At 30.3% G+C, this 27,842-nt stretch overlaps 1 protein-coding gene across 1 annotated transcript in view; it reads right to left on the bottom strand.

The window, feature by feature from the left end:
* TGIF1 (Homeobox protein tgif1) overlaps window positions 1–27,842 on the bottom strand; it is a 54,166-nt gene that overhangs the window by 9,028 nt on the left and 17,296 nt on the right. The window contains exons 3-6 of the mRNA XM_051211469.1: window positions 25,439–25,998; window positions 23,394–23,485; window positions 13,497–13,573; window positions 3,071–3,586 (exon numbers count right to left, since the gene is read on the bottom strand). Coding sequence (XP_051071533.1) covers window positions 3,071–3,586; window positions 13,497–13,573; window positions 23,394–23,485; window positions 25,439–25,696 — 943 coding nt within the window. The 5' untranslated portion in view covers window positions 25,697–25,998. The remainder of the gene's footprint in view (window positions 1–3,070; window positions 3,587–13,496; window positions 13,574–23,393; window positions 23,486–25,438; window positions 25,999–27,842) is intronic.

The following is a 27,842-nucleotide window of genomic DNA, read 5'->3' as shown; positions in this document are numbered from 1 at the left end:
GCAAACTACTACAAAACTATCTGTAGAACTATATTTTACAATTCGAATATCGTCGTTATTGGTGCAATGAAACATTCTATTAATCTACAACAATTGTTTAATTGTATTGTATATAAACATACAAAATGTCAAATTGGCCTTCAGATATAATCATAATACTTAATAAAACATGAGGAGAACATTCAGTCTTGCATGGTTGCCCATTTCTCGTAAACAAACAAACTGAATAACTTAGCATAAATTGATCGTGTTTTCCTGTGACCTTATAAAGTTCTCTTTTAAGGTAGAAAAAATCAGTTTATTTGTATATCTTAAATGTATTACTAGTAGTTAGTCAACGAATTGTCAAAATGCCTACTGTAATAAATGATAATACACTAACATATGTTTTTTTCCTGGATTTACGGAAAACAAAAACAAATTGAACAATCGTTGTAAAGATGATATACACTGGATGCATATAAGTGCAGTGGGGGGTGGGGGAGAATAAATCACAAAGAATTACTGAATCTAAAAGCGAAAGCCTAAAATACATTAGGTTGTTTTCAATATGGAATTAAGTATGGGAAATAAGTGAATGTGTGGAGGATTGTTACAGAAAAATTCCCATTTTTTACTTACCCCACTTATAACCACTGATTTGAGTGGTTATAAGAAGAATATTTCACCAAAACTGTCACAAGAAAAAATTTGCCCAATCAGAATGAATTCGATAGAAACACTGTATTCTCGTTAGACTACCTATCATAATAACATAAATTAGTGTATCGATAGGAGTGATAAGGTTGAACAGTGGTGTGATGAAAAAAGTATATGCAAAAAATAGTTTGGATAGCACACATTAATCATGCATCCAGTCAATTTTTCATATTGTGATTTTACACACCAGATCATTTAGTATAATCTCAGGTATTCAGTTAAACAACAGTAACTTAAGTAAGAACAATTAATTATTACTTGTGGTAATTGTTAAATGAAGAAATAGATGATTGATGGAAAACACAAAAGTGCTAACCAAAATACATTGGTGAGCAATAAATATATCTCTAAGAATATCTAGCTATGAGGATATAGAATTAGTAAAGGATGTCTATGTGTACTTGGATTTTAAAATGGTTATAATATTCTTAATGGCATTAATTTTGACGATTCCCTGTCAAATCAAATTACATCGTTTATTTTGTCAGTTATTTATATGTTGAATTACTACTATTAGTTTTATGTTACAGTCTTTTAAAATGCTCTCCAAGAAATTTGATTCAGTTAAATCTTAAGGATTTAGTAACACATGTCTTGTAGTTTCAACATAGTTTATCACATCAGAGTAGGACATTCTCGTTCAACTTTGAGTTTTCGACTTATATGTCATAGCAATCGAATAACAAGACAACTGATTTTCTGAGTAAACAAATTGGTGGTTATGTTATTTGTTCAACTGCAACACGAAATTATATTAACTGATGGTCTGGCAAGAACCGACAGGGATAGTTACTAAAATCATGGTATGTTTTAGTGTAAACCTTCTCAGTAATTCATATATCATACTAAATATGAGATTAAAACCAGGACACCTGAGTCTTGCAACCAAAATAATACAATTGAGCAATTTCATAGGAAAGAATGGTCAGCATTTTAAGCTTGAACTTCTAGCGAGTTATCTCCTTACTCGAAAATTTGCCGAATTCACACATCACAGTCTTTTATTAGTGTGCTGAAAATTTCATTTCACATTTATTCACGAGTGGATTTTATCACTTATTGTAAATCATCTGACAACAAAACTCAGTACTTTTATATTAGGAAAAAGACAGATTTTTGGAGTTCTGTTTTGTATACTTTGAAAGGAGTTCACTAACAACTGATAATTAGGTTTCGATAATTTCTCCAACTAATATACACAATTTTCATTAAAAACCATATAAATAAGTTTGAGATAAAATGAAATTAAATGTAATCCGTTTATAAGGTACGGGTTTGTATACTTCTTTGTGAGTTACACTGTTTATATTATAGTTACTAATACTATCCGAGTACTCGAATGTAAGTAGGTGGGGTGTTGTTTGGATTTGTGACCTGTTCGTCAGAAACAGTGCTCTAAACACTGAGTTAACAACTGCTTTGTTCATCACTTGTGGTAACAGTGCTAGTGTCATTTATATGATAGCGTCATAACTATACAGTTTTGTTTTACTTTATAAAATAAATATTCTTCAAATAATGTTGTACCATCATAAGATTTGAATGTAGTTTCGTACAAAAAGTAAATCTCTTATACAAATATTAGTTGAAAAATCTTTGCTACAATAAATTACTCAGAATATAATAATTGGTAACCGGGTTACTTTCAAAAATAAAGTATTTACGATGATCCTACATACGTCATTCTTGACAAAGTGTTCATTGATTTTTTTATCGAACACAGACTAAAGCTTACGGTCCATAATTTTTGTGTATTTTTTCAACAACCCAATTAAACAACAATTAACAATTTGTTGGACTATGTTATCCACGTAAAATCAATTTCCGTATAACAATAAATATTACTTAATGTTCTCAGATATTTAACGAAAACCATCAAATATTTTCTTTAAAGTAAATCATATTAGATGTAGGGTTTTATTGTACTATATCCTTTGCTTAATAACATTACTGAGTTCTTAAGCTATTAAACTGTAAGCATTATAACAATATAACTGAGTGACTGTATCTGCGTTGAATGATATATAAAGGATTTATGTTACCAAATGCATTACGTACGGGCAAACATAAACTCCATGTTTTTGCACTTTTCTAACATTCGTAAATTTTTCTCTATCCTTAACTTTATTCAGTTTTTTTTTTAAAACTCACTCTTTTCTCAAATAGACACTATTGTCCAGAATGATAATAGAAGGCATTGCTATTATATCATCCAGATTAGGAAATGTGACATAATGAAAAGAATATTTTTGTTCTTATTAAATGAAGAAATTTACACAATGAATTCAGAGAATAAATTAAAAAGGCTTTTAATCATATGCATAAAGTTGTTTAGGTATAGTTTAATAATAAAAGCAGTTTAAAAACTTACTTTCCATTTGTGAGCTAGGAAATAAACTTTTGACTAATGTGTATTTATTATTATTGTTTATAAGTGGATCATTGTTTAATTTATATACTGTACAACCAACATTGTTTAAATCAGCAGGAGTAAGATAAGCACCAACTAATGCATGTAATAATTGATGAGGTAAATCTGATGGATTCATTCGTAAACTAGGTAACTCATCTCTTGCATTATGACAATGTACAATACTATCACATTGAAGTAATCTTGAAATACAATAACCATAATCTTTACGTTTGGATGCTCGACGTTGTTTTAGTTTGACTGATTTAACTTTTGATAAATTATTTTGAACAATGTTTTGTAAAATGTGTTTAGTAGTTATTGGCTGAATATCAGTGGAATAGTTTGTTTTATCAGATGAGTTTAGTATATTGGTTATTAAACGTTTGTTTCTGTGCATATATGATAACTGAGATGGTTCCACTGATATATGTCCACAAAAGAATTCATTATTTTCACAAACACCTGTAGATTTTGCTTGAAGAAAGGTTAGTTGAAACAAAGACAATTTATTATGATAAATATTTATATTGAATAATACTACATGACTAAATAAACTAAAATTTTTTAGAAAAATTACGCTCTTATCAAAAGTAATATTGATATCACTAGTTGGCAATGAATAGCATTTTAACTACGAGGTTATTGTTTACATTAGTCTCCAACTAAAACCTTAACGTTTTATATGTCAGTTAAGAAAAATTCAGGCAAATAAATTATAGAACTGAAGAAACCATTCCCATGGAAATCAGTTTGTACATATATATCTTTATATGTACTCGTTAAACAATTAGCTTTTTTTAATTTTTCATACTTTAAGTTGTAAGATACTTGTTTATCTATGAAGTGTTACTGTCTTTTACTACGGTAAATTGACCAATCGGTGTATTGTTTAGGTCTATATCAAAGTCCTGCTGTTATGTACGTGATATAATGTATTATTTTTGGTGTGTTGTCGTTTGAGTTTCTAAACATATAAACACGCTAGTTGTCTTAAATATACAAGACACTTAACTGGCTTTTTTAGTGTTGTAGTAGGCTAGTTTGGAACGTGTAAACTATGCATGGAGCTATCAACTGTGGTAAATATCATCTTAAAGTTGATGGATTTGATGTTATTGGTATGGGCTCTAATTTATAATAATTTTGACTAATACGATACTTGGGTTTTCAACATCCTAGGCAAATCTTCAAAAACATTATGCAGTAAAAAATGAACAAACGAACAGATTTTAAGTTTCATTTTTAGATTGCTAAAAATCGACCGTAAAAACTTTGAGTGTAAATCACTGAACACTGAACAATAAGGTAATACACAATCGCACTATCCGTATATGCAGACACTTTTTGACTTTTCGATATTGATAATTAAAAATGGGAAACTGAAGACAACACTGAATGTATCTATGCCACCTTCTTGGAGAAATAAAGCTCAAAATTCTCAGAAAATTAGCTTTAATTAAAAGTCTAATAGGCTTAATTTCCTTAGCACTATAAACGCTTATCAAACAATGATTGTAAAGACAGGTTACTACTCTACTGTATAATTGTGTTATTTTTAGTTGAGACAGTCAACCTTTTCAAAAGACCTTAATTTTAAAAACTGTATAAAATTTAAAAGTTACTGATCTTCTAGAAAAGGTTTCTTGTAATATAGACTTATATTCTGAGTCTATACAATAGTTAATTTCATGAATATATATATCAACTTAACTATCGCTATTCTGAGTTTCAATGTTTTCAAACATTTTATAAATAACTCCAACGTAAAAATCAAAACAGAAAGGAAATCACATTGTGAAAAATACTTGTTTCACCATTTTTCATTTTCATATCAGTTTCACTTGGTAAACTACTTTTAAAAGGAAGTTAGTTCTATTAACGGAAATGAAATACATACAAACAAGATGAAATTGTGAGAACTGTAGATTTAAAAAATTATTTTTCATCAGAATATGAAAGAAATCATATGATTATTTATGCTTATTTTAAATTGAATGCATTTTCTAATATATCTGGAAGAAGAGGAAGCTCACAATGTAGATTATTTGGTTTCTTTTTTATTTTTGGTGGCCTAAATCTGTAACCTAGTTTTTCGGCGTCGTTTGACGTTTGATATAATAAAATACCTGTAGGATGCAAAAATACATATTTATGCATCGAAAAAGAACAAATAATTCTGATAGTTTAAATTAGTTGTATACTGGTGGCATTCAATTGACAAAGATAATAAATAACTAAATTAGAAGTCACTAAATTTAGATAATACTAAGTTTTTTCTCTCATAGTATGGCTGTTACTTCGTATTTTATTGAAACTGAAATTTTCATTATCCAGTAGCTTAAAGATAAATAGAAGATAAAAGTCCAGTCTTTACGAGATCTGCTAGTGTACTGTCCACTGGTTTGTTGAGTTACAATGGTGATTCCGTTTTATAATTATTGTTCGAAGAATCTGACTGATTGTTTCGCCTCGGACCATAAGCTCATTTTTATTACTAAGAGTTTTGCTCAAATATTTAATAAGTGAATTGTGAAAGGAGATAAAAAATTACATCAACAACATAGCGTTATTTATATAGTCTGACGTTCGAAGTTGTTTCGAACCATTTATCAATCAATCAGTTGATAACCAGTTGTAATTTAACTCCATATAAACTGGGACAACATGATCTGTCAAAGTGATTAATTGATCAAAATGTGTCTAGTCGTATATACTTTAGTTCTATAACAACCAGATGAAGTTTGAATAACCTCTTAGCGGTCAGTTTTTTGAAATAAATCCGTATAACTACAAACCAGCGTGTCAAACATTGTATGCACTTAGTTATTCTTTTAGATTCAATCGTTAATGAATTAAGTCAATCTAGGTTGATCGTCTCAACCAACTAATACTTCAACAGTTATGTAAACCAAAAATATTCTCTTTTTGATAAATTATTTGTTAGATTCACAGTTATAAGTTATTATTTACAAAAATACTAGAAAAAAGAGCTACGTACAGCTTTCAATTTGTACCTGGACATTATGCAATAATAATTTATTTCTCATAAACCTTACTGATTTGTCTACTCAGACAGCAATAATTTACATACGATCAAATGATGCTCAAGTATCTACAATGAATGCATGTTTCCAAACTGTTATATATGCGATTAGATCATTATTACCCAACTACGATTAAGCCTGACATCATTTGTTCAATATTCAAGGAACATACTCCATGCTTCAGTTCCCTTTAAATGAACCGGTTTGGTCGTAATAAATATTCTTATGAACATATGTGTGAAAAATCAAAGAATACTAACCCTCTTACCATCAGTATACGCATCTAGTAATACGAATGTTGTTGTAAAATCTAGATACCGTGTTTAACAAACAAACGCTTAAGAATTTAAGACTGAGATAATCTTCATTTTTATTAGCAATTGTAGAAATATTAATTACAACTCTAATATATGAACGAAGTATATTCTTTTATATTAGTTACCTCTAGAATTAGTAACGGACAAAAAAATCGAGTTTTAATATGACTTGTTTAAATAACTGGCTAACAGAAAACTTTGATTTGATCTGAACATTTACAAAATTAGTAGGTCATGACATTTTACAATTGTTATAACGGTTGGTTTCCCGCGTTTACATGTGTAGGACGTTAGTTTACCTTAGATGAATATCTACACTAGATTCCCTTCTAGTGTCTATTCTACAGGACTTCAACACAACTCAGATCAAGAACACGTGATTAGCCTGACTAGAACGTAAATATGTTTCCACACCGAAACCTGACGCAATCCAGCAATAATGAACAATCAATAATAATTATTATAAGGATAGGGGAATATATAACTCATCTGACACCTGTCAGACAATCTACATATCTGACTAAGCAGACAACCAATCCATATCATTCTCGCCCACACATCAACAATGTTATTTGGAAGTTTACTCATTATGTTATTCATTTTCAATGTGAATTCTTTCTTTTACTCTCAATCTGTTGTTGTAATTTATCTGAAGTTTCGTATCTTGCATTCGTAAATATAATTTTGCCGATATTATTATAGTATTCCTATTTAAACTTTTTTGGAAAATGTACTATGAAACAGGAAATTCCTACAAATCATCTTTCGATTCTATTTTATTTAGTTAAGCTCAACAGCTTCTCAATTACATCCTATTCAGCAACATTTATATATCTTTTAATTTCAACTATTCTGTTTGTATTAAGGCACTATTTGCTGAACAAAACGAATATTTTGATATTACAAACTCTTCATTTGTCCAGAAAACACAATGAAAGAGATCAATAAGTTTTACAAAGGATTCAGAACCAAATTGGACAAATGGAGTGATTGAGCTAAACTTCAATAAAAATCTGCGCAAATTTAAATATTTGTTTATAAACAGATGTTTTGATGACATACGAATACATTTGATAAAAGTATGAAAATGATTAATATTGCTCATTATGCTTACGTAGTTTTCTAAGAAACGACTGCTTTATAGTAGTTCGTTAAGTAGCAGCAAAGATATTGGTATTATTGCTCAACACCCACTATGTCATATCCGAGCGAAGATTAAATCACGAGTAACTTCTGAGACATATTATTTGACCAATATTATCTATACATTCTTATGGTATAATTATTGAATAATTAGATTATTTATGTTTATATTCCTCTTATTATAAGCTTTTTTGACATAAAATTTATTATTGTACTATTTACTGTTCATATGCTATGTTCAGTTTACTGACTACTGCCTCCCACGTTTACAGCCACTTTTTGGCTTTATTGTGTATGAATGTTATTTCCTATTTTATGGTGCGTTGCGGTCTGTTTGATTGATATATAAACCCAGTATGTCTGAAGTAAACGATTCGATTCGGATAGTGGAAGCTGGTATTAGTGTTCGGGACTCAAGTGGACAGGCTAGGCGGACATAGGACTTATAAGGACGCTAGGCTGCCCATGCTGGTCGAACGTCATTGGTTTGGCACAGTGCTAAGATTGTATAAGTCGTATTTTGATTGGTGGATAAATCACGTGATAAAAAGCCGAACCTAAACTCACAACACACTAGACAAAATTTAACAAAAGAACTTATTGGTCATTGAAACCTAGGACTGATAAGTTGATTAATATGCGCGCCAAAAGTATGTTAATCACGTTAATGCTAGTTTAAAACCTTTAATACATGTTACGATTAGAAATATATTGGCTTAAATAGTTTCGAATGAAATGGCTTTTATTGTAAATTGATCACATCTACTATTTTAAAATAACTCATTTATTGACAAACAATTCGGTTGTAACCTTACTTTTAAAGATATTTGGGACTATTTAGTGGTATATGTTCTTACCAAACAGTTAGAGTTTTAAATCACCACGGGCGATGATTAAGTTTAGTAATGAAATACAGTTACGGAATCCTTCTACCACTTAACGTCTAAAACTTTTCACAGTGACATCGAATCAGTTACCTTAGTATTCATATCTCAACTTGATAGATCAACAACAAGGTAAAGTCAGCGGGATAATAGGTAGCGAATATTGATTAATTTGTGTTTAGATTTGTGGATCGAAAATTTGTGATTGTTTTGGAACTGTTAAAGTGAAATCGATCATTTGATAAAAACAACTTTAATATAATTCTGAGACAAAAACAAAAACGATAAACCCTTTGAAGAAAATCTTTTTCTTTCAGAAAGTACTAATATATTATAGCAGTGGATTGTGTATGACATTATCAATGTACCCATAAATTATATTTAATTTAATTAATCATTAATCATTAAGTATTGAACTAGATATCAAGAGGTCATTTTTCTCTAATGAGAACAACTTGTCTCTAGTCAGATTACGTGGCGTTCTAAATGTGCGTATATCATAAGCGGGAACAAAAGTATGCAGTTCAAAAGAACTACGGTGATCAAAATTAATTTAGCCTTGGAAGATGATCGCACAATATAAATAGTGTTATATCATACAGACGTTATGTTTTCGTTTTCCTTAAGTTTTTACTGTAGCAGTACAGGGATATGGTGCACAAACGTTTCTAACCTATTTCAATATCACAGGTTGCCAAACAAAGTATTCATCACTAACCAACTATGTAAAATGCGCGGAACGAATCCAGGATATCCCATAGTTTACAGGAGAACACTATGTTTTGAGATAATTGAATTGGAGTTCATTTGTCTGACCTATAAGCCATAAGGTTATTAGTTATATATCATGATTCTTACTGAACAAAACATGTGCAACAGTGACTTACATAATTGATTAGTCAGTGAGTCAATAACTGACTAATGTTTTGTATATATTTATATTATTTGTAAAACCACCTTGTTTGCCAAAAAAGAAGAATTAATTCTTCTTGTTCTGTTAGAATCCTGTTAAAAAGCAATACTTTTATCAGATGGCATTCATTAGAAGTATAGTCACTAGATACGACTATCTATTATTTTTAATGGTCCTGACTGTTATTTGTTCGACGTTGGCTAAACTTATATAAAAAAATATTTCTCATAAAAAAGCTAAAACCTAACATAACAGAAAAATGAATGTAATAGTACACAATCAAATAAACGGTTTTCAAAAACAATGATCATACGTTTATTTCAAGAAAATGATCCATTAAAATCTCACTTTCAATTAAACTTCACATGAAAACATCACTTATTACAGTTTAAGCATCTAAAAAAAGTCAACTGTTGAAATCGTTTTACAGAATCATTTTGATGTATTGCACTTATTCACTGAAGTTTACACTAGTTAGATTTATATAAGAAGTCAAACGTAGATGCTGTTAAATGAAGTTATAATGTTGGTCATTTACTTATGCCATTAAAATGGTTGATATCATTATAGGGTTGTGGAGATTATCAAGTTTTTGATTGAGATCATGAACTGATTGATTTTAGACCACCATTGAAAACCTGGAAGCATTGAACGGTCGTTTCGTCCTACTGTGGTACACCTCAGCAGGGATTTGAGCCTAGGAACCTCTAGACCACTGAGCTGGCATCCAGTGGTGTTAATATCTTACCTCAACCGATCCGCGAAATTGCGGGACCATCTTCCATTGTACTGAGGTAGATACCTGTTTCTACCCGACACAGATTCGCTCCACTGGCCACGGCTTTTCCCTAGAATTCCGAGAATCGCCTCACGAAGCCAGTCAACAGTGAGCACACGATAATTATCAGTATGGGGTTGTGGAAATTATTAAATTTTTTGATTAGGATCATGAACTGAGGTTAAGCGTTCACATGCGAGACCTAAGACCGTGGGTTCGAATCCTGCGGGCGAGATCGTGGATGCACACTGCTGGGGAGTCCCACAATAGGGTGAAACGACCGTACAACGCTTTCAGGTTTTCAATGGTGCTCTAAAATCAGTCATTTCATGATCTCAATCAAAAACTTGATAATCTCCACAGCCCTATAATGATATCAACCATTTTGTTGGCATAAGTAAATGACCAACATTATAACCAATTGATTGTGAATAAGAATGTTGAATTGAATTGTAAAATAACCCACTGAAAAACAGTAATAACTATGCAACAAAACTGAAAATTGTTTATGATTATAAAATGAAACTTTTAATAATTCCATTCAATTCTCAATCTATAATTCGTAGTTAGTGATTAATGATTAAATTAAATTATTTATGTATAGCTAAGTGTACAATGGAAAAAAAAGTATATAAAGTGAACAACAAACATAATTATCATCAAATGAACTATCAGCTTCATCTAAATAACTTTGTTTCTACCGTAAATTTAAATAACAACAATTAAAATGCAAAAGTCTAATTAATGGAATAATTTTCATAATTGGTAATTCTACCAACTTTAAAAAATTAAAGGAAATATGTTTAATGCACGCAAAACAGTTTGATGTTTTTCGCGAAAAAAATGTTTTGCATATAGAAATTCAATCTGACTGATGGTAAAGTTTTCAAAAATCAATTCAACTACCACTAATAGACATATTTTAAAAGAATCATTCACTTTTTCAAATCAGCGGTTTATATGAACCTACATACTGACTGTGGTTATATATATATATATTAAATAATGAGATGTGGAAGTTACATAAGTTTAATAAAAATGAAAATACAAACTTATTATATTAATGTTGTCTAAAGTTTTATGCGAAAAATATTTCACAACTGTATACTGCTAATTACCATGTGATCACTAGTGATTAGCTTCTTGAGGAAATTCTCGAAATTCTAGGGAAAAGCCGTGACCAGTGGAGCGAATCCGTGTCGGATAGAAACAGATATATCCAAAGTACGTGTATTAAAGGTAAGATAAAAACTCATAACTTTAATTATTCTTAGTTAAGTGTCGGTGTTCAGACTTGGATCTTGGAGGTCGAATACAATAGCGATACTAAACTAAATTTTATAAGAACAAACTAAAATATCGGCTGTGCAAAGAGGAGAAAATAAAGTGATCACTTGTCCAATGTGACGATGTGTTACCAAACAAGTTGATCAAGGTGTTAAAATGGTGAGAGAAATTCGTTGTTTTTTTAAGAAATTTGTCAGTGTTGCTTTGCTTATCTAAGCTAGAAAATCTGCTAGTGAAAAATTTACTTTTATAGCCATTAACGTTCTATACTGACAGGAAAACCCGTTAGTTATTTGTAAAGAAACTCTAAAATCTCATTTATATATGACATTTTTGTTAAAATTGTTCCCTAACAGAACAATAAACAAGCTTTACAAGCCAAGATGGATGTTGTTGATGTTCACTCCGAGACTCAACTCTGAGATGCAGGCACATCTAGCAGACGAGTTTCAAGTAGGACGAAAAGCGCATCCTGGATTCCACTGCTAACCACTATTCATCTTTGCTTATAAAGCTTGTGACTTAAGGCAATACTGAAGTAATCCACACGGGATGCACATATGTCAACAAAAGACTGATCAATCGTAGTCCTAAACAACAATGAGAAGATAAAAGTAAACAACATTAAGTAAATTTGGAACAATAAACAATTTCATGAATAAATTATTCAGTTTCGAGAAATTAACACTGCCGAAATCATGTGCTCATTTAATCCAAGTATTACCAATATTCACAGCAGAATTTACCCTATAGTTACTTTTATTATATTACATTATATTACTAAATTATCATTTAAAAATGAAATAGATATTTACTTCAGTAAAGTTTAAAAGCATAATTCACTTTGTTTTAAAACCATAAAAATATGTTATTTAACTAGAATTTTCACAGTTAATCAAATAAACGAATTCAAAGGAAATTATCCTCTATGTTAGGAACTCATATTATATTTTTGATATTATCATAGTATACTTTACTTTAAATAGAGGGTTTTGATTAGGAAAACTAGAGAAGTAATTTGCATTACTGTAGATAATATAACACGATTTTGTGACTGTATAAACACGTATAACAATAACAACAATTCTCAAAGGATATTGTATGTCAAGAACTATCATCATTATTCCATATGAATTCTGGTTGGAATGTAAAAGGTAATATTAAAAGTTATAGATTATGCGTATGCAAATATCATGACTATCACCATTAAGTATTTCCAAAAACTACAATTTACCACCTGAGATTATAATTCTCTCTCTTGAGATGTGATTATTAGGTGATAATGTCAAGTGTTGAATGGACATAATTAAATGTAAATGTGATATCTTAAATCTATCTATTAGCAGAAGTAACAGAAGTATACTGGTCAGTTACCAGGAATGAATTGAATCTCGGTGGATTTCACAGTTATGGCCACTTAATAACATGATACATTTATCAGTAATTGTAGAATGAATACATCCGTATAATTTTTATTCCATGATCGGAATACAGATAACAAATATAACAGACCTCAACAGTTTATTATTGATGTTCACACTGTTTTTTATTTGTATGTTATGTGATTTGGTGGCAACATTCAATTTAATTTAGCTTCTATGATAAGTGTTTGAGTATGTATCCTCTTTTAGGTAGAAGATTCCTATTACTTATCAACATCAACAACTATGAATGAAATATCATGTAAAACAGTTGACCTACTTCATTCAAGTCAATAAATTTTGATAAACAAAGAAAATATTGGATTGTTCCAGTTTGGTACATTATTATTATTAAATTTCGTCATTTTATGTTCAGTTACCAAAAGTTTTACAAGCTATTTCACCAAGTTCAATTTCCCTACATCTCGATGGATCGTCTACTATTTTATTTACTATTTTCACAGGTATACATCTAATGAGGATATATGTGGAAAAAAACGTAAAAATTAATTATGTTAAATCCATAGCTATTCAGTTATACACATGTAGCCAACCAGAATATAAGCCAACTATCATCTCATGAATTTAATAAATTACCATCAGTTATTGCTGTAAGTATTAATTTGAAGCCAGGTTCCATATCCATTGATGAAGATGATGAGAATGTTGTTGATCTGCAAAAATTAAAAAAAGAAGAATATGAATAACCATAATATTCACTAGACAAAAAAAGTCTCATGATTTATGAAAATGATTTTATGAATCTTTACACGTAGCTTGAGAACCATTATAAAGATAAAATACAATAAAATGATCATATTGTTTTAACAGTATAGATCTCAACAATTTCCACTTTTCATTTTATATGACAATCAATGGTCTTCAGCTCATTTATGTTCATAATCCTTGATCCTGAATACCAGTCCGTTTCAAACTAGAACCGAAGTTAGCTCATGATATGAAACTTCAATCAGAATAAAATAGGTTACGGTAAAATTTGACTCTGGTCAGCAATTAAATCAAGGCTCCGGATTTTGCATTATTTAGTACTCGTCAAGTGGATGTTGCCATATCCTAGTATTGATGTTCCCATTGAGATTCTAAGCAAGTACATTTTGTTCCAAACACTAATGCGTTTTCTACTAAGCTACCGAATCCAGATAGTTATTGACTTATTCAGTGTGAATAAAGCCATTTGGGGGAAAATGATAAAGTAAAATTATAAATACAAACTCTTGTAAATAGACAAAACAAGCTCTTTAAGAACTTATAATTTCGGTTAATTCTTCAGCTGTTTACTATCTGTAACGAAAACATCACACAAATTATACAAATCTTCAAATAATAATCCACGTCAGCCTACAAATAACGAATACAAAATATTAATCTATTTAAATAATAATCTAATAGCGGGTTTATGTCATTTGAAACTTGAATAATCATGAAGCAGAATACAGTTACATTTTCTTTATTGCAGTCATCTTAACGTCATCTATTCTCAATGTTATCTAATGTTGAGTATAAAAAACGTTGTTTACTAAAGTTTCAAGATCTAGAGTTTTTTAAGTGCTTCCAAATGACATAAAACTGTTGCCTAATTACTCTTCGAAATTTCGATATTGTCTTACTTCTAATTAGAACAATACTAGCTAAATGCAGTTGCATAAACTAACGATTTTAATCACCATCTGGATGATGTATCAATCATTATCCATTAGTTTGTTTTGATTTATTGAAGTTCATCAATCATTTTTCAGTCTATTTTTCTTTGAAGAAGCTGGTAACTTCAGTGTCGGAAACATTCTATTGTTCCTTGCTTACTCATTGGTATGGATTAAAAATTCATCATTTCTGATTGTACACTAAAATAATCTATTCAATATTCGTTTGACTATTTGTTTAACTGACATAATTCAATATTTTTATCAGTACAATGTTGTATAAATATATTCTTAGGTCTATTGATTCATACATAATAGATGTCAGTCGCGATAACAATATATAGATTGATTAGTCACTGAGCAACAACAAATATCACGTTTGTCTAACATTTAGTGCTGGTTGAGTCCTGTCAATCAAACTGAAATGCAAAAAACTCGCTGTAAGGAGATAAGTTATAATAAATGCAATAAAATTATAAAGGTAAATAGAGGGGCTGAACATACTTTCCTAAAATACACACGTTAAATTCTATTGGTCAGAATTAATAGGCTTTAGAAATGTAGAGTAAGTGTTATAATACTCCCTTTGTTAGATAGTTTGGAACTTGGTGAAATATTGAGACGCGGCCTACTATTGTGAAATAATGTTCGATATTTGTCAGACAAGAAGACGATATAATTGTTTGGAGTATTACAGTTAATAAACTGGTCAGTGGGTGGAAATAATGATCACCACCCAATAACTATCGTGAAGTGAAAAGAAAAGCTTCGTGAATAAACTGTTCATTACGCAAAACCGTTCACTTCAAAAATCATTCCACTAAGGTACAAGTTTTCGACATCATTGCATTGGTGAGTTTCAGTTACTAGCATTGTTCCCATCCCTTATAACAGTGGCATAAAACCATAGATTAAGTTAATATTATTAAAACGCATTAAAAGGGAAATAAACCCTAGTTTACATTTTATAGTTCGCGAAAGAACTCCTACTGTGACGAACTTTATTTTGAATATGTTCAAAGTATTTAAATTCGACATAATTATTTTATCATAATAAAAGTCAAGCCATTATATCAAGGGACTGGATCTAAAATTTTTATTTAAAAGTTGTAACAGTTAGTTACACAACAAAACATACAAAATATACTTTTCAGTGAACTGTCGTAGTTTAATTGTGCTACTTCATTTGTAATTTAACTGTTATAACTTGTGCCCTTTGTCCTATTAATGCATAACGTGATGATACTGCTAATTAGGGAATAGTGAATTATCGACCAAACCAATGACGCATGAACCAAGTACGAGCACCCTAGAGTCCTTACTGGTCCTGCTTCCCACCTAGTCCTGTCTGTTAAGTCCAGAACACCAATCTCAGCCTCTGAGAAATGAACCATTTACTTCAAACGTACTGGGTTTATATACCAACCAAACAGATCACATCGTACCGTAAAATAAGAAACAACATTTGTACAAGATTTAGGGGAAAGTGTCCGTGAATGTGAGAGATAGTGGTTGATTGACTGGGTATAACTCAAGAATGGTAAATCGTGTAATAATGGTTCGCAGGTCAAAATAAAGCTAACAATAAAAGGAACAGGTATATGAATAGTTTAGGTATTTAACAATTATACGATAAAAATATACGCATAGTATTTATCCATAAATGGATCCCAAAAGTTACCACGCATTATTCTCATCGATATAAAATCAAAATTTTTAGTTTTTTTAAATACACTAGTCGTTGTCTACAACTTGGAAGATATTTGAGATCGGATAATTAAAATTTTCGAAGTTTGTATATGATCAATGATCATATCTAACGGACATAAGAGGGCACAGACTTAATTACAAACTTTGTTTACTAATCTTTATATAACTATTCCGGATTCAGTGTGATATAAAACAATTAATTATACCTAATGATAGTTCGAGTAATTGATTTCTGTTCTGACTGATTAAAGGACTATTGTGGTGTGTGCTACTTATATCGACATGAGTAGTACATAACGATAGTCAGAATTAGAATGTCTGGCAGCAGAAGGTCGGGAAGGAAAGAACGGGAACAGAAAGCAATTGGTATAAAAATGTAGGAACAATGAAGTCTGAGACGACTGACTTATATTTTGCAAATTAAGTATTTACTGTATGGTTCTCAGATTTTACTAAGATGTACTGTAATGTTGTGTTCAAATACACTCGATTGTCCCCCACTGGTGTTCTCATTCAGAACACTATTATAACGATTTTTCATTATCTGAACAACATATTATGTTATACATAGCATATATATTATAGTACAGAAAAGCTTTAAGAAATTCATTCTAGTTTTGAGTAGATAAACTATGTCCTCATATTTATGTTCCATTAACACAGTTACACAGGAATAAATTATTTTAACATCGTTCATTAGTTTACACTATGAAAGTAGATTTACACAATAACCGGATTTATCACCACATTTCAGAATTTATAAATTTCAATTCTTCTGTATCATGTATTATAAATTGAAATGATTTTTCAACAGTCTGTCTTACTACAATTGATTAACTAGAGAAGTTTAAAATAAACATTTTACTGAAAGCTATTTAAATGGAACAAACGTTCTTGACTGAACGAAACAGAATTCAAGAAATGGTGGGGTATTCACCGCCGAAAAAAAATACTAGTGATAGAGTTTTCTCACGTATTACTATAAGAAAACTATAAAAAAAGCCATAGTATATATTTATTTCTACAATTCATTTCTTGGATCAAATCTTTCACGTTGATTGTGCTATAAGGTGAATTTTCTTCAGTAAATGGCAATAGCTGGTGAACCAGTGAAAACCATGAAGTATTAAACTGGTAAATCGTTCTGATTTGAGACCTTACAACAGGACATACAGATGACTGTACGTAAAATCAGATTGTGAAAGCTCGGCTCTCTTTATGAGCATGACTCTAGTTTCAATTCCTTGTATTTCCAACTTCAGAAAACTCACAATATATAACAGTTGTCACAAGATAGCATCAACAGTATCTATCTTAGCCGTATGACAATTAAGCATCATCAGTCATTACTGTTCCCTTGATCCTCGGATATCCATGTGGGACTCAGTCCTCACATTGGATGAATTGCCAGCAACTATCTGACAAACATTAGTTCAATCATGTTGTTATTCTGAATTGTTCAACATATTATATTCGTTTAAATAAACACTCGCCGGAAATCAGACAAAACTGGATAGGAAATCAGAGGTTATTATATAGAAACCATTAAATGTAAAATTAAATTAGAAATAATTTTAGCGACTGAAATATAATTCCAACGTTTCACTCAGATATCTGGTCCAACTAATCGAATAAAATATATTAATCAAGATAACTAACATCCTTGCTATGGATGAAAGGGCATTTGGAGATGATTAAAGAAGCGTCAAGTACAGACTTATTTTGGATCTCTGATAATTTCGATTTTGATTATTCCTCTGAAAAACAAATCTAAATCGGTATTCTCTATGAAACTTCCGAATCATTTCATTTTCAACCAATAAAATTAGTGTCAAATGTCATTGATAAACAGGATTTAGACAAGAAATCTTGATTATATAAAATAAAATATATGAATATCATTCTTTTTTTCACGTGTTCTCATTTATTTAACGTTATATACTAACTTGACATATCTGTTTACTCACAAAAAGATATAAACCCAAGTCACAGTGGTGATTTTCTTTTTTCAAACTACTTTTTTTAAATTATAAGATAATGATTATCAAACTTTTTCATGGTCTATCAGCAATTGTCATCAATGTTATATGTCATCTAATATAAATTGATATGACTTTTTAACTGAAGTAAACAATCAGTGTAGGGAAGAACACATAGTAATATCATTTGATATTTAAAAAAAACCTTAGTAAATGTCAAACAAAACAGATTTCAAAAAAAATTTCTCTGATTTTCTCTTATTTTTCCCCCATATTTACTTAGATACTTCAATCACTATTTCATGTATAGTTCAAAAACTTGGTGTACATTAAGCCAATTTAAAGTCTATCTGTACAATAAGTAAAATAAAACCCTACTAGACTTATTTGTGGTTGCAAAAAATGTGTCTTATTGTTTTTCATTTCAGTCGTCAAGTTACTATTTATCAGTATTGTTTGTACTTATCATCACTTTCTGATGACAGACTACTTTGAAGTTGTCTCTAATTATTCATTTTGCTTGGTAGTACGAATAGTAATGATGAACTATTGAACATACTTTAATTGACAAGTTGAACCAAATGTGGAAGTATTGATAAAAAAACCTATTTTAACTAAGCTATATTGAAGTTTTTAATAAAAAAGTTATAGTCAATGCAATTTATTTGTACTTTCCTATGTAGACCATTAGAAAACTTCTAGATGTGAGTTATATTCTCATTAAAACTTGTTAATAAATGCAATCCATTTATTTGCAATTATAATCAACGGTATAACATTATTATTATTATTATCAGCTTTATTCAATATTATATTTTTGGTACAATATAGAATTCTCAGCGCAAAGTATTTCAACAAGTTTCCGTTTCTTTCTTCTTGGTCAGTCCTGGCGATAAATATCGAGTGATCGCCAGTTAGATGTTAGCAGTTCAGTGAATAAACATCTGAATAATGTGTATTCTTTTCGTTGTATATTGCCAGCAACCACATTGTCTCTTATTCAGTTTTTTGTAACTTTGACAACTAAAGGTTGTACATCTTTCAGAAACGCAGCAGAGTAGGTTATGCGATTACTAAACATAATGATATATTAAAACAAAGAAAAGTAGATAACTTGTTGAAATATCTAGATGGCAGGAACAGGTAGCCCAGATGCTCAAGCAGGCCGCCCTACAATCAATAAAAGCTTAGAGATTATTATCTGCCTAGCTTAAAAATTCCGATTGAGTTACTCAGAAACAACTCTAGTACATAAAATAATCGAAACAAACAACATTTCATTTCTAGATACAACTGTTAGTATAAAAGGATAGAGATAAATAGACATTCATTATCAACCAAATTGATAATCTTTTGTCACATTACATACATAATAGCACCTTTGCAAACTAAACATAAATTGCTTTCAATAATTCTCAAAAAAAGTATTTACATCAATACCAAGTCAATTAAACCACTGTTCATTAGTATGAAAAACATTTCCCTTTTTAAAAGGAGGTGACTTTTTAGCTAAACGAAAAAAAAGAGAAAGAGTAAACAGTCGATTTAGTTATTAGAATAAGTACAGATATTTGTCGTAATAAAATTTTGATTAAATTGAGTAGATAATGTTAAGAGCATGGAAGGCATTTTATGAAATAGCTGATCACTTCACGGAAAATTACCAAGACTAAATAAATTAACATTTTTTCCGACTAAATATGAATTTCAATAGTTGAAATCATGAGTCAGTTGAAGATAGACCACCATGGAAAACCTGGAAGCACTGGACGGCCGTTTCGTCCTAGTATGGGGCTTCTCAGCAGCACACATCCACGATCCTGCACCTTCGAGATTCGAACCCGGAACCTATCAGTCTCGCTTGCGAGCGCCTAACCATTAGACCACTGAGCTGGCATCCCTCGGTGTTAATGTCCAACTTCAACCAATCCACCGAATTGCGCCACCGTACACCATTGTCATCAGTGAGCTGATATTTCACAACAGACCTGGTTGAACTCCACTGGTCACGGCTTCTCACTAGAACTCCAAGGAATGCCTCTTGAAGTCAGTCACTAGTGAGAATATTATTATAAGAAAGGGGTTTTGTGGAGACTGATAGGTCCTGGGTTTGAATCTTGTGGGGGGCAGAATCGTGGATGCGCACTGTTGAAGAGTCCCACAATAGAACAAAACGGCCGTCCAGTGCTCCCAGGTTTTCCATGGTAGTCTATCTTCAAGTGACTCGATTTCAACTATTGAAATTACTAAAATCTCCACAAAACCTCTTCTGACAAATATGAAATTATTTATAAGGCTTCAGTTATATTAGAGGGCAGAACTTAAAAGCGAAGCAATGTGCGATAAGGATTTGAATGGGTGATCTCAAATTCAAAGATTTTAATGGCTTATTACTTTTTAAAGTTCTTTAGTCAATCTATAAAATCAACAAACCCTTTTGAACAGTATCCTGTTGAATAATTCTTTACTCGATAATAACCAAGTAATAACTATGATTATGTTTCAGTGTTTACTGATAAGATATAATTATTTGATAACCAGTTACAATAAATAAATGAATCAACATTGCTGTGAATACATTCAGATACACACAAAGTTAATTTCATACTTCACGCCTAATTACGTCCAACTATTCTGCTTTGTCCCATACTTCATAATCTTTATTCTATAGAATATAACAAATAAATGGTTTTCATGTAAAAGCTTGATAAAAATAATTTCAATATTATATGGCTAACAGACTTTTTCTAACCCTAGTCATTAATTCATTATGAATCACTGCTGATTTCACATAGTTCTATCATTTTAACATGTTGACTACAAGCAAATTTATTTTTTCATATATTGTTTTCCTGTCTCAATGAAAACTTATTAAAAATGACTGACAGTATTGGTGTTAACGTTTCTTTGTTTTTTTTTCTCTCGAGATGTAAAGAATAATGCATAGCTGTCTATTGGCTGAAACAATATTTAAAAATGACTGATTTATTTTATTACAAATATGGTGGTGTGCTTTCATAGAATGCAAGTGAAAATCTTTTTTAGTTTATCTAACGGACAGAAAAATCGCTAAGATCCTTAGGTAGTGGAAGTATGCTTTATCCTGTTATCCTGTAAATTCAGTGACGAGCATCTATAACTCTTCCTAGGAAGGGACTTTGAACCTTCATATCGGGTTCTTTAACTGTATAGGCTTTCAGACCATTGAATCTCTATCTAATGGTTCACATTTTAAACACGTCATTTTGAAACATTACTGAGTTATGATCCATTTTCACTAGTGATACCCGTCTTATTTCAACACCGTTGAATTTCACTGGTTACAGCTTTTGATTGAACAGATGTGTGGGATTCTGTTCATTTTGGTGATTACCTAGATAGAGTTACTCAGTGATGTGAATAACAGTACCTCTCCCTATACTTGCAATATACTTGGGATGTCGTGCGATAGCTATTCATTACTGCTGCTTCTCAATGGTTATCCAACCAACTTAAATTACAGTAGTAATCATTACCAACAACATATTTTATTATTTTTAGGGGTGTGTACAATACGGTTGGGGACGTTCAGAAGTAAATCTTATTAGATACTGTTGGCATACGAGTTTTTTAAACTGATGTCTCGATATTGCTTGCAGTTATGCTTTTATAACATTTTTCGATGATGATTATCAGCTGATGAGTCTCAAGTAAGATGAAACATTTGTCTTTGTTCTCACTGCTATTCATTAGGCAGAAACTAATATTTTATATGACGATTTAGAAATAAAAATACGATTTACTTCTAATGATATTAAAAATCTTTAAACGTACAAATATTTATGACTCTGTGGTTGAATTATGATGACCAATAATCTCATTTCAAACGTAGACGCAGTCATGTCTTATAAAAACGATCTTCGGGAAGTTAAATGACGAGGATTTATTAATTTAAAGATATTAATTAACTGAAAAGTATGGTAGTCTTCTGTAGTGCACTGAGAGATGAGTTTACATAAGTATAGCACAGCTACAGCATAACTATTATGACTAGTATCAATCGGTGTGAAAAATTTGGTTTCAGTACACTGAAAACAAACAGCTATTTCAATTAGTCAACATCTACTTTCTTCAGCAAATGTGATGTCAAATTATTCAGGAAAATTCAAAATCTATAAGGTCTCAGGAAATCTCTAGTTGCTTACAGATATCAGCTTATGGAAAGATAGAATTCTGTAAATAATATATGTTTTCTGTAAAAGTTAGCACTTTCGCCTTCACTTAGTGTTAGATAAAGTTGCTGTGGGTTACTTCGAAATACTATTCAAGTTTTGATAAAGAATTTAACAATCCAACATCGTTGAATGTAATTATTTAAAAATTCAGGCAGACCACAATTCAGTTTTTGATTCCGATGTTTTTGTTGTTACTCACTTTTTAATCTAGTCCATAGATCATAAATTTAAACCAGATTTTTGAAAATTCAACTCAATTGTTAAAATTTGTATGCCACTTTCTGTCTTATCTTCTACGAAATTAATATTGATGTAAATCTATAGCTACATATATCTTTAAAGTCCACAGTTTTTATAATTCATCTTTTGACTTAACTTGGTATAAATGAAGTGAGCTAATGTTTGATTCATAGGAGCGGTCGAATGTTTCAGTGAACATATTAGAATGCTTTTTTGCCACATTCTTTAATATTGGTTATAAATTACTGTTGTCAAATCCTATAATTCTTTTCCTGGTGTATTCTTAAATTGTATACTTGTGAACCTGACTCAAATTTGTCACTCAATAATATGACCAAACTATTTTCAAGCGTTGAAATTTGGTTTTATATACTTTAATAAAATATTACTAGGCACTATTTTCAGTTAACTAATAAGCACAAATCTATCAACTGACAAGACTAGATTATTAATCTAACTTATTCTTATTTGTAAATTTTATTCACTAAAATAAAGTGATTTATCTCCGTGATGTCTGTATCTCAATAAAATGTATCAGTAATAAGCCATGCACAATTAGGCTTCACAAAACAAACTGTCAAAACTTCGTTTGAAGAATTGTATTTATGACAGTAAATTAGTGAATTAAGTATTTATATAGTTATTATAATGACGATCGACAAATTTAATTTGTAAAATCATAATACTTACCTGAATACAATTGTAACAAATGATTTTGTTGTGAAAATTGGTTGTGTAGGGAAATGATGCTGACAAAGACCTCTTTCACCACCGGCTTCTGCCTAAAATAAAAAATCATTAAAATCATTAAATTTCAACCAAAAAAGTAAAAGTATTCCCAAATTGGAAAGAAAAAAAAGCAGAGGGTAACAAATATTTGGGAAAATTAGTTCATTTTTTTCAAATTTTCCAAATGATTATTTTATTTATAAAGATAGATATTAAAACAGGGATACACTTGATTATTTTCCTCGAAATCTTTTCATCACTCAATCAAACCGATATAAAAAGTGTTTCATAGATCATGATCTCTGTATTTTTTAAATTCTCAATAATTACCAGAAATAAAAATAAAGTTTTATTCTTAAGAAGAGAAACGATATGTAATTTTATATAATCAATTCATTAGCCATATATTTAGGTATAATCCTTACTTTAGTTGTGAGGATTAGTTATACTACTACCCGGTTGCTCAAACCAAATTAAGTGAAGCAAGGTTTGATTGTCTGATTGAAATGAATTCATAACGAAAATGGTCTATAATAATTTTAACCCTGTTTTATTTTAAATTATATGCCAGCTAAAATTGGTAAATGATTTACGTGAAAATACGTTTTTTTAACAATATGGTTGATAAAATAGTACCCATTATTTCTCTTCATGCCATTATCTGCCATTAGTAACTAAAATACCATTACATTTCATGAAATCTATAACAGAAAATCAGTAATGTTTCCTATATTTATGGATTAAAACTTTAGGTGTTGTACAAGTCATCAGTTGATTGATTCCTCCTTATCATATAAATAATCTGAATGCACAAAGTTACCTTTACAGCTTATCAAGGGTAAACAGTACTGACTGTTTCATCCTACAATATCTCCTGTAATATAGAAGGCGAAGTATAGAGTTTGTTATTTTCAAACGTTATAAAGGGATAACGTTAAACACTCACTATGAAACTGGAACTATTTGTACGTCAAAAAAATTTAGTACCCATGGCCCACTGAATTATTATATAGTTATTTAATTCATTAGTTGCACGAACATTAATATCTACAGTTCGTTAGAGAGACTTGTATCAACGTTCTATACGTGACATTCTGATAACCTTCGTGGTTTGTAATGATATTTATGCCACTAAAAAAATACTCCTTTTTCCTGACGTATGTAAATAGTGCTACGCGAATACTTAGCAAATCTTATTTTAACGACTTCAAGGATTAAAAAACAAAAAAAAACATTTATTATGCATTAGAACTTTGATTTCTTCTTAAGAACTATTCATCTAATAGCTAATATATAAAGCTAATCGAACACTAAGCTTTTCAATGATAAAGTGATCACACTCAGTTCAAATTTTACCATAATGGTCAACACTAGGATTCAGGGAATTACTGAGTTTTCAATAGGAAAATTATATAAATATATAATTTCATCAAAGCACTTTTTTCAATAGGTATTTTAATGTTGTGTATAAAACTATGCCGAGCTTGTAAAATTAGTTCCGTGTAATGTATGAAACAAACGCTTAATCAGTAACCATAAAACTAGTTGATAATCTCTATGCTTGTCATTTATTGATCGGCTTTATAAAGTTAAAAAGGATAAGTGTAAAATTATTATAACTATATTTCCATCATGCATCACGAATTATTCAATATTGAAAATGTTACTACTTGAAAGAAAACAAAAAATTAAGCGCTTTTTAGAAAAAAATAATCGTCAGCATTTAAATGTAAAATGAATTTTATTACATAATTTTGATGTGTTAATTGAAATTTCATATGTTTTGAATGTATTGGAAAATGGATGGTAATTTCGGACACGTTTTATCCATTGAATGTCATTTTCATTCAACTAGATCCCAATAAATAATGATATTTCTGTATGAATATTCAAATCTTATAACCTGCTGAAATTAAACTATACAGACAGTATATCAACGACATATATAAATACCCAAAAATATAAATCATTAATAATTATATTGAATTATCCTAAAACAAACTAACCATAGCACGATACTGTGGTGTATTTGAATCAAATAAATATAGATAGTTTTCATCACATAATAAATGCTGTTGTGATGGTATATAGAATGATTGAAATCTTATCATAATACGTGAGTTAACACGTGAATGAATATAAATTTCACAACTAAAATTAACTGGATACTTATGATCAAGGTTGTTCTCTAATTGATTACGATTTGTTACAGTTTCAGTTGATTGTTTTAACACCTTTGTTGTCATTGTTGTTGTTGTCGTCATTACTATTGAATTTAGATGGTTTTTTCGATGTTTATGAGAAGTATACGGTTGTGGAAAAATAGTTTCATCAACTGTTACAAATTTATTCGATAATTTAATCGATTTTTTATGATTATTAATATTAGTTTTATTATTTTGTTTAAATAAGTTTGATTTTGATTTTGATTGATGTATATTTTTATGAATATTTTCATATAGTTGAGCATAATTTGGATGAGAATAGATTACAGCTCCAGTTAATTCGAAATATAATCGTTTTATTGTCAATCCTGGTATATCATGACAATGTTGAGATAAATAGTCTAAATTTCAATGAAAAAAGAGGCAGTGAAAATCAATATTGTATAAGATATCGTCATAAGTCTATAATTTATGGACGGTCTTTGAGCGATGCCTTAATGACCTTGAGAATGTCCACCTGCTTACTAGGGCTAAATGAGGGTTATATAGCAGTATGAAGAATAAGGACTATGATTGTGGAACTATAATTTATGGACGAGCCAGTCAGAAGCGTTTGAAGGATTTCAAGGTCACGGCACCAATTTCAGTATCTGATGCTCACGTACGATCGGTTCAGAACGTATTTTAGAGAAGACATTGTAATTGAGCGGCTAGAACAAGTGGAATTACTAAGAAGTTCCTTTACTTGTGATTGTGTTATTTAAATCACCTGTGGACCTTGTGCAAACTAACATGTTGATGTTGTTTTTTGATGTAATGTATGTTGGGGGAAGAAGTCTGCTAGAATAGGAACTTTTGTTGCTCGATATAGATTGAGGCTATAGCGAATTGTGATAACTGTTGCTAAATGGATAATGAAAGCACCAATAACACTGGTTACAACATTTACTGAAGCTTCGGCTATTCAGTGGTAAGAGCATTATAGAGATATATGTGCAGTAAAAATGACGAGCTTAGATGAGTCGTTTGGGGGAATAGGGAGAAACTTTGAAGTGTATCCACTCAATTCTTCGGTTTTGGATAATATATATTTACTCTATATTTACTGTTTTCTGATTCCCAGGGTGATTTAAGATTCGTTCAAAGGTCGTCCATAAATTGTAGTCTCGCCGATTATGTTTTACAATTGATGGTTAGGGTTGAGAATTAGATTTATGGTTCCCATCACGAAGTGACATCAGCCAAAATGTCAAAACACTATTTAAACAAAGGTATGAATGAATTTCAAGTCAAATTCTGAGACCTGTTACCCTAAATCAGATTGGTTCGTCCATAAATTATCATCTCGTCGATATTGTTAAAATAAAATTGGAGCAATACCGGAAATTACAAGCGCTTTAGTAGAACTTTAAGATTTATTTTACCTTACAAAGTGGGTGTTAGCAATACAGAAAACAATCTTTTACATTACTATTAGCAGAAAATCGGTTCAAACAATAACTGAATATTATTTTATCTTATAGAGGCTAAAATTCATCATTATGACTTAGCTATAGTTTAAGATGAAAAACGAATAACCACAAATTAACGAGACATGAATACCATCCTAAGTTACTTTTAATCCAAACAGAAGTTGCTGTTCTTCATTAGATCTCATAGTGAAATCCCATTTTATCGAGTTAAACTACCGAACAAAAATTTATTTGTATATTTGTATTTAGTTATCATGAGACTATGCTCATGCAAAATGTATCCATCCATGTTGCTCTAAAATTGAGATAGATAAACGGTTTTCATCAGTTCCCTTTGTTATCTAACTCTCATTGGTTTTAAGATGTACAAGCGTAACGATTTGTAAAGAAGTTTAATGTGTTAAACACTCACACCGATAACAGTGTAATTTTTTTTAAACGATAGACATATTATAAATGCATTTAAATTTGCCATGATACCCTGTGTACTTTAATATGTTATCAAATAATAAAGACTGATAAATATACTTGAATATTTATTGTATTTTTTTTTACCTCGCAGGGATGGTTTCGAAAGATTTGTTGATAATTTCTAGAACACGAATAGGTGAATGAAACCAGCATATCAAAAGAACAGTAATCTTTTTTTTATTTATGACAGTTGAATTACCGGATAATTTGTTTCAAGTAATGACATTTTTGTTCATCCAAAATGTGTACATTATGATAGAATCCTCTAGTTCTCTATAATTTATCATGATATCTATATCGGA

The sequence above is a fragment of the Schistosoma haematobium genome, chromosome ZW (genome assembly GCF_000699445.3).
Source record: "Schistosoma haematobium chromosome ZW, whole genome shotgun sequence".
Taxonomy (NCBI): Eukaryota; Metazoa; Platyhelminthes; class Trematoda; order Strigeidida; family Schistosomatidae; genus Schistosoma; species Schistosoma haematobium.
The sequence above is the reverse complement of the archived record's forward strand: the minus strand, read 5'-3'. Positions and strand labels throughout refer to the sequence as shown.